General features: G+C 44.1%; 2 protein-coding genes across 7 annotated transcripts in view; both read right to left on the minus strand.

Annotated features, from left to right (window-relative positions):
- Positions 1-605: 605 nt before the first annotated feature.
- Positions 606-10865, minus strand: LOC115400093 (dapper homolog 3). Its single transcript, XM_030107750.1, has 4 exons — positions 10463-10865; positions 4698-4842; positions 4209-4319; positions 606-3206 (listed from the first exon to the last, which is right to left on the minus strand). Exons 1-4 carry the CDS (start codon positions 10691-10693, stop codon positions 1717-1719), a joined length of 1977 nt encoding a protein of 658 aa, XP_029963610.1. The 5' UTR covers positions 10694-10865; the 3' UTR covers positions 606-1716.
- A 5148-nt stretch (positions 10866-16013) lies between these two features.
- Positions 16014-19247, minus strand: part of gramd1bb (GRAM domain containing 1Bb) — a 73096-nt gene continuing 69862 nt past the window's right edge. For all 6 annotated transcript variants that reach the window (XM_030107749.1, XM_030107746.1, XM_030107747.1 and 3 more), the window contains 2 exons: positions 19018-19138; positions 16014-17758 (listed from right to left, as the gene is read on the minus strand). In XM_030107749.1, coding sequence (XP_029963609.1) covers positions 17669-17758; positions 19018-19138 — 211 coding nt within the window. In that variant the 3' untranslated portion in view covers positions 16014-17668. The remainder of the gene's footprint in view (positions 17759-19017; positions 19139-19247) is intronic.

A 19247-nucleotide genomic window follows, 5' to 3' on the forward strand; every position in this document is an offset into this window, starting at 1 on the left:
CTATCACATGACAATGATGATTTTTTTTTGCCATTAAAAACAAAATATGAGTTTAATTCCCAGGTAAACATACTGTCAACATCTGAGATCATTACAGAAATGTGATAAATAAATAATCAGCTGTGGTGAATAGGTTTGCCTCTCTCTTGTACATAAGTTCTTCTCTTCAACCACAAGAGGGTGACACACCCTTCATGTCTGCCCTGTAATGGCTCAAGAGATGGGGCCCCTCAGGGAAGAGGCTGTTTCAGTGTGAGATGTTTTTACAAGCTTCCTGATGACTTCAACATCAGATTTGAGGTGTGCTGAAGTAAAGAGTCGAGAGAGACCCAAAACATGCAGCACGTCGGCCCTTAAGGCCCGGAGCTGAGCAGCCTTAAGGAATATAAACATATAAAGTACAGACATTTTAAGTTACATGTATGTATAAGTTAAGTTAATGCACCCTTAAAATTGTAAAACTGCTGTCCGTTCAGTATCTTTTCTTGCCATGGCACCTCTTCAATAAAGGAAAACTGTGTACTACTTTGACAATTCAGAATGAGGAAAATAATGAGCATGTGTAAAAGGAGCAAATTCAAAAGCAAACGTGTTTTTATTTACAAACTACATTCATTCCAAAACAAGGCCACATGATGGTATATACAAAAAAGATTATTACAAAAGAACATATTAAGTATTTACAGAGTGTCATTGTGTGTTTAAGTGAATTTGTGCACTTCTTTATACTGTAGGTTATAGGCATGCATTAATGTACACTGGTCCCTTTATGAAATCTAAAGTTTATCCCCGACTCAGAATTCAGGTTGTTTCCACTCATTGGTCCCAAAATCAGCAAACCGAAGAAGAGAGGTAGTGGGCAGCTCACTTCTTTGAGAATCAATGTAAAAATAAAGATCCTCCATCAGCCTGGAATCTATGAGACTGGACGAATGCAGGAAGAATCGTTTTTACCAGAAACACTGAAAGGATTTTTTGGCTTTGTTGTTGTATTTTCTGTGTTTCTGGGGAAAAAAACTCTAAATTTGGAACTAATATGTAGAAAGATGGACATGTCAACACTCACTATCTTGTACACTGTGATGTAAACTAGAAAAACTTAACCAGGCAGATAAAGTAAATCTGATTAAGTTTCTTGATGTTAAAATGCTTTTATCTCATTTTCAGAGCAGTGATATTCCACCCGACATCAGGCTATTGACAAACTGCTGGTGGAATTCACAGAAGAGAAAACATTTTTTGAACAATCAGCTGCATAGACAACAGTTGGTTGTACATAATTAACCATAGGCATTTGATTAATTGAATATGAAACCAACTCATATTAATTAAATGAAAAAAAACAAAAAACAACTGGCAGCATAGTCAGTTGCTGAGCCTCAGTACGGTCCATGTCAACACAGCGTGACTTGGCAGTAATAATCATCCTTTAGAGCCGCATAATAGCCATTAGTTTCCTGTCTGATGGCTGTCGGCCATGAGATTAATACAACCAGACACTACAGATAAAGGATCTCTTAGCAGATCTTAAATCATTCCCCTCAATGCTTCTCATTGAGAGGAAACTGCAGTTTGAGGTAGACTCAGTGTTGGGTCTGGGCTTCTATTATATAATAATGATGCAGTTCTGTTCCTGATGAAAACAGTCACAGTGTGGATCTGGCAGTGGGACACAGGAGAAGATGAAGCTGGTTTAAAAGAGGTCTGACTGTGTGTTCACACAGTGGTCATGACTTTAAGCGACCCTGAGCGGAATCTGAGTATCTTCTTCTTGAGAGCATGGGACGCTTTGATCTTGACGAAGGCTTTTGGTTGAGCGGGGGCATTGGCACTGGCTTGAGGTGAAGGAGAGGATGATGAGGAGGTGGAGGCAAGACGAGGCGGCAGCTGCTGGGGCCACACCAGCCCGCCGCTCTCGTCTGAATCACTGGACAGTGAGCTGGAGGCCGGAGAGTACACCTCGCTCATGCTGGACTCAGACTCCACAGGGACTGTGGCGGCATAGCCCTCCTCTCCCCGACAGAGAGGCGCCCTTTCCTGCAAGTCTTGGTGCCACCGTGGGGTGTTCTGCTGCTGGTGGGAGCAGGGGGGACCCTGCCGAGCTTTCCGAGGGGGCCGGCGATGTGCCTGCGCTCTCTGGGTCTCTCCCTCATCCTGGCTGAGCTCCAGGTTGGAGCACCAGCGTCGGTTGCTGTTGTGGCCGTTGCTGCTGACCTGCGGCCCAGTGACCTGGATGTGGCTCTGGGCAGAATGCTCTCTGCCTTGGTGCCTCTCTGAGGTGCTGTACCTCCTTTCAGGGAGCGCCCGTTGACTGAGAAGGCTGTTTTCTGACTGGGACCGCGCTGTCTTGCTGCTGGATTTCTTGGATCTCGGTCGCTCATTGTGGGGTTTCTTCGATGTTCGGGACTTGGAGGTGGCGTGGTCGGGAGAGGCGGGAACTCGGTTGTGCTTCAGTTGCTCTGGGATGTAGTGTCTGGGAGAGCGCACTGGGGCATGGCAAACCTGTCCGGGGATATACTGAGCGCTAACTAAGTTGTGCATGTGATGAATAGGGGGTTGTAGATGTAGATAATGCTGGGGGGATGTGGGTTCATAACAAAGGTCAAGAGCCCCAGCACCACAGTTAGGATCCAGCGAGGGCAAAGGTGACGGTAACCTCCCAGCCAGCGAGTGTGGCCTGGACTGGGGGTAGGGCAAAGCCAAATAACAGTCCTCCTCCAAAGACGGGGCCTCTCCTCCACAGGCCTCCCCTTCCAGCAGGTCACAACCCCATGCCTGGCTCCGAGGGTTTGCCGAAAGGTCAGCGTGGGGCTGTAGATGGGCGTCAGGATGGTGCTGCTCCCTGGTCAGGGAAGGAGTTCTCCTGTGTAGGGAGCCGTGTCCAGAGGCACTGCTGTACATCGGGTCCGGGTTGAGAGTGGTGCGGGGCTGACTCGGCCGTGGCGAGAGGGTGTGACGCTGAATCAGACTCAGGATGTAACCCTCTACCCTGAAAGCCTGTTGGTAGTCCTCCTCGGTGGCCTGGTCCTCCTCCAGCTGCTCCTGCCAGGTGTGGGCGGTCTCGGCGGGCTCCCACTGCCAGGAGTCCACTGCCACGCCCTCCTCAGCGATACCCTCCAGAGGCGGGTACGGCGCAGAGAAGGAGCGAGGCAGGGTGGGGCGTAGAGCCGGCACATCGAATTCTCCAGACAGCATGAGCGGGTCTCCTAATCACAGAACACAGTATGGTCAAACTCTCAAGTTACAAACACAACCCTGCAGATGCATTTGTCACAGTTCTGGGCTTGTGGAGTTCCTCATGTTACTTATAGATCTGCTAATGTTACACAATGGTTCAGTTCTCATTTTTAGTGAGCAAATAATAACTTATGGAAAACACAAAATGCATCAACCACTGCAGTAAATATCATTATTTATGAAGCCATGTGGTTATAAATCTAAGTTTCTTTCCCAGTTTGTCTCAGTGTGAAGAAAGATGACTGGAGCGCAGCAGAGTTTTTAGGACTCAACCTCTTGGTATGAAGGAATTTCCTCTCTTCGGAGCTTTCCACAGTTCAGATATAAATAAGCTGCAGAAGTATGTCACGGTTTGTCCGAGGTTTCGCAGACACAGCCTATCTTTGATAGAGACACGCTAGCTCTGGCAAGACCCTTTGTTGGCATGGTCACCCACGGGCTGCAGAGATAATAGACCGTGTCTCTGGACACAAGGGGCCCGATGTTCATTCCAGCATAGCGGTCGTCTGACTTTAGTGAACGCTGAAACATGACTTCATGTTTTTGTAGGGGTAGAAATGCACGCTGCAGGGGGGGGAGTAGCATTTATTGTGTTTTGCTTGCAAGCTTTTGTGAATGTTTCTTAACGAAAAATAAAATCAACTTGTGTGTTCAGAAACTCACAGAGAACCATAAATATCTGAACAAAATCCCAAAATTTATTCAACAATTAATTAAATATTTCAATATCAAAGTGGATGATAAATCTGCCAAGAGGCCAAAGCAGCTTTTTTTCTTATAGTTTTTTTTTTTTTTTTTTTTTTTTTTACATACAGTAGATAATGAACAAGAAGCGGATATTAAAAGACTTACTCACCACATCTATTGCTCTCATGGTACCACATTTCTAGATTGTTTTAGGTTTTCTTTTAGAGAACTAATTGGAACATACAGTATCTCCACCTCAGTGTTTCCACGTCTGTTTTTCTTACCGACAGACTTGGGCCTGTCGCTGGAGTAAGTCCGGGAGGTGACGGTCTCTGCAGCCTCTGCTGAGCACGACTTTCCCTTTGGAGACTGACCTTCGCTTGACTCATAGAAACCTAGGACACATGAAGAGCCAGAAGAAATTACTGTCTTGTCTAAATCAGAGCTCGCTCATTATTCCAACTATCTAAACATATGCAGACAGTCATTTCACAAATAGGCCAAGAAGCAGAATTACGAACAACTGGAGCATGAGTGAACAATACGAGCAGAAACGAATTACAAAGTCATTACATCTGTATTCTGAAATGTAAAGAGAAAAGATGGGATTTGCTGGATGCAGCAGCAATACAATGCAACAAGAAAAAAAATTGCTTCGTGAATTTTCTGAAAGACAGGAAATTATCTGGAGCATTTGCATTTAGATAAACCCTAATTATATGCATGACAGGGCCGCAATGGGAGAAAAGGTGTCCGAGGGACTGCAGACGTACCAGAACTTGGCCGACTATCGCCGGTGTCTCCTCCTCCTCCTCCCTGGGCTGCATCGCAGCTGCCGTCCTCGGCGTCGACCCTCAGCTCTCCCACCTGCTGTTCCAGCGCCTGCATCAGACCCCATGGGGAACTCTGAAGAGCACTCTGCAAAACAAACACACTCTCAGACTGTTTCCCCGCTGTCTCTTTCATGAAGTGTCATACACAAATGATCCTTTTTGAGTGGATGATAAGAGGCAACAATTAGTGATCAAGTTCACTGCAGTTAGATTTCTGGTTTGTGAAAATATTGCTAATTGCAGACATACAGCTGCGGATCCTCCACTGCTGGTTTCTCAAGCTGCACAATCACTTGCTGTGTTTCACGGTTTTTAGTCACACACTGAAATTCCAAATATTCTGTACTCTGCAGAGATGAGCGGATTATCCAGTTATCAGATCAAGATCAAGAGAGTCACCACTGGATCGAGAGCATCAACCAAAAACTCAGCAGCTTTAAAATCAGGAGAGTTTCAGTCATTGCAGCTTGTTTAGCGTTTCCTGTCTCACAACAACATTAAAAATACACCAAGAGATTAAAGACAAGTTGTCAAAACGGATAAAGCTGCAGCTCAGATGCGGGGCTGTCTTTAACTAGTCACTGAAATACAAATGTGGCCTTCACGTGCGGCCACGTACACCATCTATATCTGTCACTGTGCTCTCATGCACAGGCCGGCTTCCAGGGCATGCAGTCAGTTGGAACATGAATAATTCAGGCTTCTGTGAAGGGTAGGGACACGTTTTCTCATGTGGGAGGGGACACACACACACACACATGCACACACCACACACACACACACACACACACACACACACACACACACACACACACACACACACTACAAACTTGCTTGCTCATACAACTCAGAAAGCGCCACACAAAAGGACAATGCGATAAACAAAGCGCAGACGATTTTGCTTGCTCTTGCATTTTTTGCATAAATGCAGGAACAAATAAAGAAGACCACGCACACACACACACACACACACACACACACACACGCTCACAGACACTCACAGTGCTGAGACAGTGCAGCAAAATTGGTCATGCCTCTTCAGGCGCCCTGACAGTTTTCACCAGGATCATGTCGACATCTTCTGACACACGTTGCAACATCCGCAGACATTTTGCATGCAACCGTGTCGGCACCAGTTAAAACACGGACACACACACACGCACGCACGCACGCACGCACGCACGCACGCACGCACGCACACACACACACACACACACACACACACACACACACACACACACACACACTCATTAGGAGACTTCATTACTAGAAGATTGAGCATGTCCTTATAACAAGGTGACACTTCCTACTTTAAAGCCTTGCTGTGATGGAGAGTCTGTCAGGCGGCCGCTGCAGGCTTCTGCGCTTCCTGAGCATCGTCTTTGCACTATTGTGTCTGATCACATTAAATGTGGCCTACAGAAAGGCACACTGGGCTTCAGGCACACAATAATCAGAAAGCTCAGTTTAAGAAATATATGGAGAGAGTTTTATTTTTAACAAGGTAACACTTCCATTAGGGATCCTTTTGAATGTAACTCGAGCCTGACTGTTCTGTTTTTCTGGTTATAACATGTCTGTAATGAAATATACACATTATGATCCCTCAAAATCTGTTAGCATTTCACTTTGATAGTGTTTTCTTTACTTATCTCCCTGTACTGTGCAGCTATGACACCGCAACCATTAAACATGAATAATGGACATGTTAAATCTTATTGGATTTGACCAATAGGAGACAGTAATAATGAAAAGCTCAACAAGGAAAATAGTCAACAGAAAGGTGTATTCATAGTAGGCTACCATTTTTTTATGCTGGTTTGTAAATTCCAGTGCCAAGCAGGTATTGTACATTATATGTTACAAAAAAGTGCAAAATTGTAACTTTGCTGTATTTGATAATGAAGACTCAAACACATTCAGAATTACGTAAAGCTCCGATGTGTTTTATAGAAAATAGGTTAGTCGGTTTGCTAAACGGCGACTTGCTTTGACTTAAAATGATGAAATGCATGAATAACAGTAACGCTTGAAGAGAGAGGTGTCTATTAGAAAACGCTCGCTCTTCTTCTGAGTGACCTTTTGGCCAATCGGTGACTGAGCTCCAGCCGCTTTGTCCTGCAAACTACATGTGGTCACAAAACAAACACAGCTGAGGGGTAATTGATCCAAGCCGTCCTCTTCACACAACCTCTTCACCCTAAACTCGCTCATTTCCTTTGTCTTGACAGAGCTTCTTCTGGTCTTTACTGTAATCCAAGAATCAGCGTCATTCCCTGAATATGTTGTGTGTGGTGGAGATGAGGAGCGGACCGAGCTTTGTTTTCAGGATTGGGGTTAGGAAATGTCTGGGAGGAGGGGAGCCTATTGGAAATCAATGAATCAATGAAGGAGCTCCACACGATTGATTGCCTGTGTGACTGCATCCACAAAGAAGTCATTGTCAACACACACACACATACACACACACACACACACACACACACACACACACACACACACACACATACACACACTGTGCCTGTCATGACGCTGGTCATTAAATCATAACCCTGCAGTCAGAGAAAATAGAAATCTCTCTCTGTGGATGAACAAAAGCCTTCTCACTGCAGCGGACTATCTTCGGACGGCACTCTGTGATTACTGGTGTCACCCTGACAGTCACACGGCATCATTGCTATTTTACTGCATCCTGCGCCCCACGCCGGCTGCTGGGGGATGGGAGACACCGAGGACACCGTGCAGCCACACTCACTTAAGATGTGACACAGCGGGTGTACAAAACACCAGAACAGCCTGTTCTGAATCCAGGCAAAACCCGAACAAAAGAGTGTCTTCTGGATTTTACATCATTTTTAGGTGTTATTATGAAAAACGGGACACTTGCGGGTTTAGAGGAAAGAGACAAAGTAGAGCAGTCGACATACAAAGACACATTGTAATTCTGTTACACAAAAGGTTTCCTGCAGGAGAGACAAGAGTTGGCAAGGTATGGATCTTGGCAGTTTTAAATGGGACTGCCGAGCAGACCTCGAAAACCAGTTAATGGCTGGCAGGGTTTGGAACAATATTGCCAGGATATGGAAATCCATGGAACAGGGCACACAAGGCATGCAGCTGCACCGCTGGACCCTTTATAATTAAAGCAACGTAGAGACTGGATTCAAACTGAGAGGTCTGTGGGAGGCCGGAAGACACACACACACACACACACACACACACACACACACACTGCTTCCCCCATTTTTCTGCTCGACTGTACTTCTGATATCTTTTTTCTTCAAAGAAATGAAGACATTCAATGTCTAATTTAAATCAGGTCGATGCATATTTAATCATCTTTTAAATAAATTCCGGAGGGCAAGACTTTTTGTACACACAGTATATGCACATATAACCACAGCGAGCTGGATTCCTCAGCAGACTGAGTCAGACTCAGACCCAGTCCTGTGTACGTTGTGGCTTGTGAGCTTGGCAGCAGGGTGTGTTGGCTGTGAAAGAAATCCCCAAAGAGAGACGGGCACCAGGCGGCTAACAGCCGGTTTGGGGTGTGTTTACAAAGAGGTCTGCAAATGCATATGTCTGATCCGTCCATGTGTACAAAGTATAGGAGCAAAAGCGCTCTGTAACTCTGCTTTATGCTTTTTTGTGCAAAAACAAAGCAGGGGAACGACTTGTGCAAATGATAAGTCACTGCTGGCACGCCAACAGCTTCACACTAATGATGCGCCGCTGTGTTAACACAAGGACACCCAAGCTGATTGATGGTGAGCAATCAGTGAAGAAACAAAACAAAGGCAACAGCAGACACAGGCATCCAATCTTGCAGAGCGTGTATTCATTACTTTATTACAGAGACCTTTTGCCATGCGCTCACGAAGCTTATTCATCTCAAGAAGTCTGTTTTTATTCACCGGATGAGATGAGACAACCTCACTGTGTCGGTTTTCTAAGATAAACACTCCTCCACGCCGATGACTGTATGTATGTCGCGCAGTCATACACAATTCATACATCTTCTCCAAACACACTCAGCAGGGTAGCAGGGAGGGAGGTCAGAGATTCTTGCTTTCCCAGCTGCTGTCTGGCGTCTCACAGCTGTCAACACCTTCAGCACCACCCACTGTATGCAGCAGGAAGAAGTTCTCTCTCTGTCTGGGGCCACATTCACGTTCAAGGCAGCTCCACACAGGCGCGCGCATGCTGACCCGCGCAGGGGCGCGCACAGACACATTCGTTGGTCTCATGGGTCAGTCGTTTTCGTGTCACGTGTGAACTATACATTTCAGAGACTTTAACCTACATGTGAAAGATGAGATTGGGGATTTGGACGCAGATGGTGACCTGATATTATGAGGACTCAATTCAAGACTTCAATTAGAGTCCTGTCGGGCATGGTATCCTCCGAGGAGTTTCCCGTGTAATTACTCACACGCTTGGAGAAGCAGAACAGTTAATAAACATCGATTCACGAAAAAAAAAAATGAAAACGGGGAGAATGTGCGACCCTGTGGGGGAACGCATGTCACTCTTCCAGAGGAGACTGACGCGTGTTTCACCACTGAGCCACTCCACGGCCCTGCCCTCTGGCACTGGAAACACATTCTAAACTCACTGCTATGATGAATACATTTAAAAAGACTAAATAACAAAAATACAGTACTCAGGAATACAATACATCGAGGCCACCTATGTGCGCCTCTTCCACTCACTGGGGCCATCATTAGTATTCTGCTCCATATGCGCCTATTGTTAGGCCCCCCGACGGAGGAGAGGAGAGGAGAGGAGAAGGGAGGGAGGGAGGAGGTGTGAGGAGGAGGAGGCGGTTGATTTAATTTCTCTTTCACCCTCTTTAATAATGCCTTCCTATTGTGGCAATGTTGAGACAGCCTTCAAACGCAGGAGCAACAACCAAACAGAAACAGAAGTGACGCCGAAATCCAACTTGCGCATCAGCAGAGAGAGAGAAAGAACATCACATCCTCAGAATGTACGGCGCTGCTCAGTGGTGCGTAAAAGTTCACGTGGGAGACGATGCCGTTGTGTGCTGTTACCTAAACTTTCACTGGCCTTCATTAACCTAGTTTTTAGTTCTCCTGTTAATCCAGACATCTCTGTGTCACAACTTTACTTGATCACCATGACAAAAACAAAAAAAAAAAGAAGCTGTTCCATGATTCCATATGGATGTTAATGGTGACATTATATTTTAAGCTGTGGAAGCAATAATGCAAGCTGGGGGAATAATTCACTTTTCTGGGATGTGTCGAGGGTTCGAAAGGGAGCTTGTTAAGTAGCAGCCAAAAACCTACAAGAGGGAACAATGGGCCATTAAATAGTCGGTCTGTGTGCCACGAACGGCGGGTGCTCCACCCCCTGGTTTCGTTACCCCACAGACATAAATCTCAGGCCGAAGCACAGAAATGCATTACACCCTTTCAAACAGGGACCGTATTAATCATGTTGAGTAACTTTTTTTTGCAGCTAGAGGTCACTTCAACACAAAAGGCGCAGCCCAAACCCAAGAGTCCAACCAACGGTCAAGCAGCGTCCTCACAATGAGGAGACGCTGCAGGCTTTCCCCAACTATGTCGGACTGTGTTGCCTGAGACAGACAGAGTCACCACCGGGCTGTGATTTTGGGTGTGAGAGAGCACATGACCACAGCAACTGGAATCAGTCATAAGAGCGTAAAAACTTCTTACCAGCTGTCTCCTCAGAGTCAGGTTTTCCTGTCCCCAGCTGCTGAAACACGCCAGCTCCCCTCTGGTGTCCCCCTGAGCCGGAGGGTCCCCGAGAGCCAGAGCTCCCAGCACCAGGCACTCCTGCCTCTGCCTGCGGAGCTCCAGCTCACACAGCCCGGACAGGCTCGCCTCCAGGCGCTCCTTGGTCCGACTGCGCTCCGCAGTCACCGGGAACGAGAACGCACGGTGCATGCCCGCCCCGAAAATCCCCGGACTGTGTGCAATAAAAGCGTATTATTCCTCCTATGTTGTATTTTGGTGCTGCCCAATTGGCCCAGATTTACGAGGGCAGGCTATAAAGGGCCACGCTGCATCCCATTCCTGGTGATAGTGCGGTTGCCTTGGAGCGGCATGGTGTCGCAGACCGTCTATGCGCAATACATTTTCTGTTTCGCAGCTGTCAAACCCAGGCACGGAGCTCCGCCCTCTGCGACCAGCCACGACCACAAAAGTGGGGAGTCATCCGCCCCCTTTGTAAACCTGATCTCAGCCTTCATTGGACACGAGAGGCTGGTGGGGCGCCGTGCGTAAAAGCCGTCCCATCCCCCTTGATTCATTACAGTGACGCGTCGACCTCACCCATCTTTCCATCTTGGCTTGAGACTAATGGACTACTTCAGGAGAAGCTTATTTCTGGAAGCACAATAAACCAGCGGGGATTTTTATTACACTGGAGCGATTTAGCGTCGCCACAAAGCTCCGGAGCGAAGAAATGCGACTCTGGCAAGACAGAACGACAAGTGTGAAAAGCTGTAAAACGAAGCATTGGGATGTTATCATCGGTGTAATAGTCCACATAATAAAAAAAATCAAAATGTTCTGACTAATGGCAAAATATCTTTGTAATAAATTGTAATAAAAACCCATCAATAAACAGAAAACATATTGTGTAGAACAAACATATTTTACCATCATGAAATACATGAAGTGCACTGAATACTATTTTGAGTTTGCTGTTTATATCTTGATAGCTACCAAATAAAGGCCAATAAGAGAATATTTACAGTAAATTCACTCATTATTGAATTTTTGCATTCAGTGGCTGTAACTGATTCTCCATTCAGCATAACTGCTGCTTCACATGTTTTCTCTTCTCTAATACTTCTCAAACTGGCATGCCCAGCTCTGTGATGAGTGGAATTAACGATCACATTCTACTTTTTGTTTTTTTCCCTGTTTAAATACCTGGAAAGCAAAATATATGTAGTTTTACACTATCTTTGCTTTACCCAGCTCAGGGTTGCGTGGGGCAGATTCCCTGCACAGGTCACCAATCACTGGCCAAACAGAAAGACAATCACATTGACAGCATCCGATTTACAATCAAATCAAATGTAAAACACATTGTTGGATAGGGTTTAAAGTATTGAACCTTCTTTAGTTATATAGTGATAGTGTGTGTGTAGATGTGAACACCTCCATGCTTCATGTTGAGCGGTGTAAATAAATGCTATATTCTTTTGACTCCTCCTTAGGGTTGCAACATGTTAGCTCAAGGATATTCTTACTGACAGGTGGGGGTTAAAAACCCATTCAAGGATCCCCTGCTGTGATCTGGGATTCAAACCAGCAAAGCTCACAGTGTATAATTCAGGATTAAGAAGTTAAACAGTGAGTATGGGTGGCCTGGAAGTGGAATCCATAAAAATCACAGAATAATTTCTAATATTAGACTTTCAAATGTTTTATTTAAGGTGATAATCAAAATCTGAAATTTTGTTCACTTAATGACTTTTTCATGTATCTATTTAGGAATGAAGCTTTTCCACCTCGTCCTGCTGCGCACTGTGCTGCATGACTCCCAGATGCAGATGAGCGCCTTCATGTACACCATGTAGAAATTAACAAGAGAGCAAATCTTTTAATAAATGTCATTTTGCTTTTTATCACTTATTCAGGCTATCTCAGGCTGTCTAGATCAGTGTCTGTGTTGAATGAAAACACACATTAGCTTGCATTGGAGCATCTGCTGGTTTCAAAATACAGATATTTTTTTTTATTGATGCACATATTCTGCAAGCATATGAATTTTGTTATCCCTTTGCACTGTCGACTACTTGGAGGCCTATACAGCAGAGACTGTGGTAATGAATAGGTATTTTATGCAACTGTTATTAAAGTGAACCTACAGGGAGCCGTAGACAAAGTGAGGACGGGCAGCTTCGGCTGCACAAGCTTCTTATAAAGCTCGTACCGTCAGCACAGGTCCCAAAATAACAATGCTTTCACTACATAACATCAATATTTAAGTCTTTAGATTTTGTTTTAAAGTGCAGGAACAAATGAATATTTAATCTTGATGCTTCATGGATTCTCCTCCTGTACTTTGTAAAGTTTCCTGAGGTCACACATATCTACTCTTAAAGCTTTAACTGTTTCTATTCATCTCCAAAACAAAACCACTTGGCAAGGTGCATTTGTGCAATAAGACGAGTGACCAGTCCAAGCAAAGCAAACGCTGTTGAGTTTTTTTTTTTTTTTTTTTTTTTTTTATTATTCATACTCCCAATCTCTACTTCACATGAACCAGAAAGCCACTTTTTTATCTTCAGTCTCTATGAGGCAAAGTCATCGGCAAGTGAAAACCCACGCGCAGCGCAGGCTGGATTCTTTTCGTTTCAGTGTGTGTGCATGTGCACACTGCAGATATACACAACATATACTTACAGTATATTTATCTCATGTATAAATTTTCACTAAAAGTCTAGAGATCAAAACGTCTAAAAAAAAAAAAAAAAAAAAATGAAGAAGAAACAAACAAAAAAAAAAAAACAGACAGTAGAATTCTTGTCGAACAGAACTACACCAGAACATATTTTTATCAAGACACACTTGAAGAAGAGCATTTTGCTATGGAGTTTGATCAGGCGTCGTTTTCCGGGAGGTCAGAGTGTGTGAGATTCCTATCGTGCGTTAACCAAGGCCGTCTTGTTAGTACTGTGCTGCGTGTGGCCGTCCGCCGGTCGTCAGTGACATCTAAAATCTCTCAGGTCGCCTTGGTTCCACAGCTGTGCAGCGATAGCAATTATACAATCATTCAAGTGACACAGATTGTCTGTGTGAGTGCACACTAGGAACAAGAGAAATCAAATAAAACAACAAACGTGTTATTTGGGAGAAAGACTGCAGCTCAGATTTGCTGTGTGTGGTGACAATTATAAAACCTGAATCTTGGAAATTTGGGTTTCCGAATTCCACTCTGCTACTTTTTTTTGAATTTACAAAATTTTAGACTGAGCTGATGCTGCTTTCCAGCTGCCACGGATCTCAGATTTCCAGAGCAGAAGTAATAAAACGCGCCGTCCTCACTGGGCGGGTATCCAGAGGTAAAACTCAAGGGCAGTTCTGTTTTCAAGATGTTGGCATCAACAGTTTTTACCAACCTGCTACAGTGTTGAGTACTTTATCACATTGTTATTGTGAAGGGAATGTGGTGAAGCCGACACATGGTCAACTTCGGGGACCTGTCCATACTGTTCTCCAACTTGAAACTGGAACACGAAAACTGTATTTTTTTGGGGTGGAAGTGACATCAATTTAAGGCAGGAATTCTGAGTCCTGAGGCAAACGAAACACAGCATGATTGTTCAATGGTCAGACCATGTTGTTGTGAACTCTTTCACCCCAAAACCCTCCCCAAAAGAAAACAGTGTCACTCAAACCATCTCAATCAAGCATTTCGGATGTGTTCTTGAATACAGCAGAGAATGTGTCAATTTTTAATTGGAAAAAAATAAAGAAAAAGGAAATACACTTTAATACATTTGAAAATAAACTCTTAAAGCATTTCAAATCACACAGATTCATGTTTATGACATTCCTGCACCGTCATACACATGAAGCCCAACTTCACTCTCATTCCTCAGTTTTATTGGGATCGGAAAAGTGACTTTAAACGTTTCTATCCACCCACATTCAGGTCTTAAGGTTCCCGCAGTGTTTTAGTGTGTTATGGTTACTCAGTGCCTTTCAAACACACAAACATGCATACGCACACACGCTCGCTCACACACACACACACACACACACACACGAACATACATAAGAGGGATCCAGTCGTGCAGCTTTTCTGCTGTTTCCAGCACATCAGTCAGTAACACGCCATGCAGGCACACAGTAAAGATCCCCTTTCCCTTCATACACCAGCTCCCATTCCTGCCTCGCCCTGAAAACCGGACAGGAAAAGTTGGTCAGTCTGGTTTCGGAGCTGCTTTGTCAAGGGAATCTTTCTGGAAGAAGCTCATGTTTTCGCCTCTCTGTTTGGCCAAAAGTCGCACGGCGACGAGCAGGAACGGGGGTTCAAATCTGACTATTTCGCCTCGGTTTCGGAGTTCTAAATCAACAAAGCGGTCGTTAAAATAGCTGAAACACACCAGTGAAACTCTTCCCTCAGCTCCGCTGCTGCCTCCATAAAGCGCTGCCATGTTTCTCTCCTTCCATTCATTACCTGAAAAGGTCCTAAAGTGCTTCACTTTCTCCATTTAAACACTAGCAAGGTTTTTTTTCTTTGTTTTTTTTTGGAAGTCATAACTGACAGCTCTCAGCTGTGTGGGGTCTCTGTTCACAAACACTTCAGTGATGCTCTTCCCTGCACCTAATCCAGAATATATATATAATACATGACATACATGATAAATACTTCATTGAAAACAAGATGATAATCCTTGAGGGTACATTTCTACTTCGCTCTTTTGGTTCAATTTAGTTGCGTAAAGTTATTTCTCATGCTTTCGTTGCATCCAAGACAGACACTCGAAACAGGGAAAGGGGGGGGGGGGGGGGGGGGGGGGGTACAATTTAGTTTTTTTGAAAGAAAGAGATTGATATTTTGAGAAAATGTGCCTATTTCGCTGAGACTCGAACGAGAAGAAGATTAATATTGCTGTCATATCTTTAGAAAGAAAAAAACGTGACACCAGATAGTTTCTGTTTGCAGAAGCAGCAAATATGTCTGGCACATGCCTGAACCTGTTTGTGTTTGCAGTAAATAGGACAGGAGCAGAGAAACAAGTCGCACACTGTGGCGAGGACGTGATGACAGGATGCTTTAAAACCCAGATCAACCTCCAATCCAACGTAGTGACACAAGTCGGATTTTATCATCAAGTCTTTTGTTCAACAGATCAATTCTGAGCGTTATTACCGAAAGTAAGAAAGTCGTGGAAATCTGACAGACTTAAAATTAAAAAAAAAAAAGAAAAGAAGAATGTTGTGTGATATCAAAGGTGGTTTCGTAGTTTCATAATAAGTTATCAGTATCAGTCTTCTCATCTCAGCAGAAAAAGGCGGTGAGTGTATTTCTCAACAAGTCAAACAGTTTCTTTACAGCATCAGGCGTCGGGGACATGAACAGAAGAGCAGATGAAGCGTTCCTCTCCAAAATGTTACATATCCAATTACAATTCTCCTTCTTCAGTATTGCATTCGACATACTTTCACGATCCGGCTTCCTCCAAAGCTAATTTTCTTTTTTTTCTTTAATCTCACCAGTCCGTGACTGACAGTAATTTCGGCCGTCAATCACTGTGTAAAAGTAGAAGTACTAGCCGTACTTTCAGATGTTGGATACATCATTTTGGAACAAAACTCTTCGATTGTAAACTATAGCCTGGTGGGACTAATGCAAGGCGGCATCCAAACGCATTAGCATTTTACAAAAAAGAACAAAACAAAAAAAAACAAAAACAAAACAAAATAAAAATCAAAAGGCAGCCTGGCTGCTGGAGCCAGAAAAAGAATAAAGAAACATACACGTGTGGAATGGTAAAAATGTCTCACTTTCCAGCACACGTGTGCACACATGCACACACTCACACTCGCACTCATTTGCACACATGCGCGAATATAATCGCGCGAATGCAGAATCATACTTGCACACTGGACATGTCACAGACATATCTGGCATGCATTTTTTTTTTTTAGAAGAAAACATTTGTTTTTGTTAGAAATTCTTTAACTGGTCTAGAGCTCTGATAATTTCCATATGTACATAAATTAACAATAAATATAGGTAATGCTTATATATTTTGAAATATATATATTAAATAATGAAATATTCTTATATATTTCAAATATATTCATAGAAGTCTTTCCAATTTGAAACATTTTTAAAGAGATATAATCACAGTTTAGTAATAAAACATGTAAGAATACAAGTCTCCCTACTGGTCTGGCTGCAGCGTCCACGTGTAATCGGTTGTGATCAAAGTCTGGCCTTTTTCTCCAAACTAATACATTCGAGTTCATCAGAAGGAAGAGGAATAATACAGGATAAGGTGGGTAACACTGAGTCCGGGGCCGCCGATTGCCTGAACGGCGCCAGCGGGCGGGAGGATTTAAGTCTTATCAATTTTTCAGAGTCTGTTTGGAACATTTGGCTTGCGGTGGCGTTGCAGGGAACCAGCCCTGACAGAAACCACACGGGCCAACTTCAAGCCAGACGGCGGGGACGGGGAGGGAGCGGCGCGGCTCGCCTCCCAGCTACAATGCCTCTTGAACTGTCCTGGGATCACCTGGAGGTTTGCTGGAGGGACGCTGCAGCGAGGACCTCTAGGGGACGATTGGTTTGGAACAGTCGAGAGAGTGTAAAAAGCCTTTTAAGACTCCAAAGGACCACCCCACTGCTTCTCCTTTGACTAAACCTCTCCTCCTGTTCTTTTTTTTTTTTTTTTTGACACACGTAGACTGGAACAGGACCACATTAACACTGACTGAGGGGAGCTAGGTTGTCTAAATGCATGCAGTAGTTTTCCCTCTCTGTCTCTCTGCCGCTCTCCTGGTTGACATGGCTTACATTAAGGATGCATTGGAAAATTTAGAGAGAAGAAGAAGGAAACATTTTCCCCCCCTTCCCCACACGGATGTAGGGAAGGAGTGAGTCTCGCACCTTCCTGCAATGCCTCAGTGATGTTGGGGATACCTCAGTCTCTGTGTGCGATAGGGGCGCTCTCTGTCTGTGATCTTCTCCTCTGGTTGTTGTCACGTCTGCGCGCTGGAGACGACTCTTCCTTTTCCTTTTCGTCTTTGGACCCGCTCGCTGTTGGTCCCGCCTTCCTCGCCCACCCCTCCCTCTCTCACTCTGTCTTGCTGCTGCCCCGCGGGTACTGGTTCACAAACAAAACAGGTCCTATATTGCACAGCTTGCCCTCATGGCCTTACGGTGGTGTGTCAGTGGTAGCGACTTCTCTTCTCCTCGCTCTCAGAGCTGTATTCCCTTAAACCAATGCCCCGCTGGAGGTTCAATAGAGAGTCTTTCATCTGAAGGAGAAGAGGAGGGGAAAAAACACGACGTCAAAATCCAATAAACAATTAAATTATCTGTTACGATACATTTAATATGCAGCACAGGCATGTCTGATAAGTGGAAGTACAAAAGAGGACTTGCACATATTTTAGATTTACTACACAAAGTGCTTCATCAAACAATCATTTTAGCTTCTGAGCCATGAAAAGCCAATAATATTGGGCGGTATGTTATAATAAACTTAAAAATCAGATGTTTTCCCTCATCTGAGCTGATAATGATCACAACTGAAATATAAAGAATACGTGAATCAGTTCAGTTTGCGTGTGGGGAGAGTGAAAGTAATGGACAAAATACCATTTTTAAAAAAACATATTCAGAGTTTTTTGACATTCTGTGTTTTCCTGACACCGAGTCTTCGTATCAAAAGCATTTTCGGTGAATGAATCTTCTTTGGAGGTGCATAAAAAGACAATACTTGAAAATACTCTCCAACTCAAATCAGTCACTAAGAGTTATTTTAAATGATAAATTTACCTGCAGCCAGAAAACAGTTAAAACAAAAACAACATAGCATTAAAACTTTAAAACATACGGTTGCTGTTTACACCTAAACTGTAGCTTATGTTGAAGATTTGAAAGAACACTGGTTCTATGTTCACCTGTTTTTAGAGCATTTTTAGTCTGTTGCCACAATATCCACTGGATGTATTAATGGGCAACTGTTGTTTAAAACCCAACATGTATCAGTGAAATTTAATTTTACTGAGGAGTCACATTCATCTGATCTCACTGCAAGATAAAAGCCACTTCAAAAGATCGAGCACTCAGCTAAATAATAGGTTTATATCCAGGTTATTTTGTTAAAGCTACAGAGAATCACTGCAAAAAGAGGGAGAAGACCCCAAAACTGTAAAACCCTACTAGAACAATACTATTGATGGGTTAAGATTTAAATCATGTGTGATTTCTTTTGCCTTATGTGGTTAAAAAAAAAAAAATAGGTTTATGGGCTCACATAACAAAACAAAAAACAAAACCCAGAACAGATATATTGTATTCTGCTCGGTCTGAACCTTCAGTTTGTCGGCAAACATCGCATCACAGAGCCAAGGAGCTTCAGTCTGCCAGCTTTTGAGAGTCTGGCTGCTCTTTATCATCAAAAGACAGATGTTTCCAACAAGAATGAGAGTGCAGGTACATTTCCCTAAATTGCGCTTTTAGCAAAATGCCAGAAAACCAGAGAGACCCAGATCTCTCTGTGTCTGAGTACCTGGTCTAGCAGCACTACTGAAGACTTGATAATCTCCCTCCACTTCTGCAGCTCGGCATCGTGGTAACGCTGCTGCGCCTCCAGGAGCTGGGCCCACTCCATCTGCGTCTGAGGCAGTTTGCTGGGAAACACACACACACACCCACGCACACACACACATCAGCAACATCAGGCTGCAGCCACTGAAGCGTGAGTTCCATTCTGAAGGCCTGCCAACGACTCGGCTGGCA

This window comes from Salarias fasciatus, chromosome 14 (genome assembly GCF_902148845.1).
Source record: "Salarias fasciatus chromosome 14, fSalaFa1.1, whole genome shotgun sequence".
Lineage (NCBI taxonomy): Eukaryota > Metazoa > Chordata > Actinopteri > Blenniiformes > Blenniidae > Salarias > Salarias fasciatus.

Excerpts from the sequence above, each read along its gene's own strand:
- LOC115400093 (XM_030107750.1), bottom strand. The coding sequence starts at position 10,693 with ATGCACCGTGCGTTCTCGTTCCCGGTGACTGCGGAGCGCAGTCGGACC. Across the intron at positions 4,320-4,697 it reads CGATAGTCGGCCAAGTTCTG|GTTTCTATGAGTCAAGCGAA; the intron begins GTACGTCTGCAG and ends CATGTGTCCTAG. Across the intron at positions 3,207-4,208 it reads CGACAGGCCCAAGTCTGTCG|GAGACCCGCTCATGCTGTCT; the intron begins GTAAGAAAAACA and ends TTCTGTGATTAG.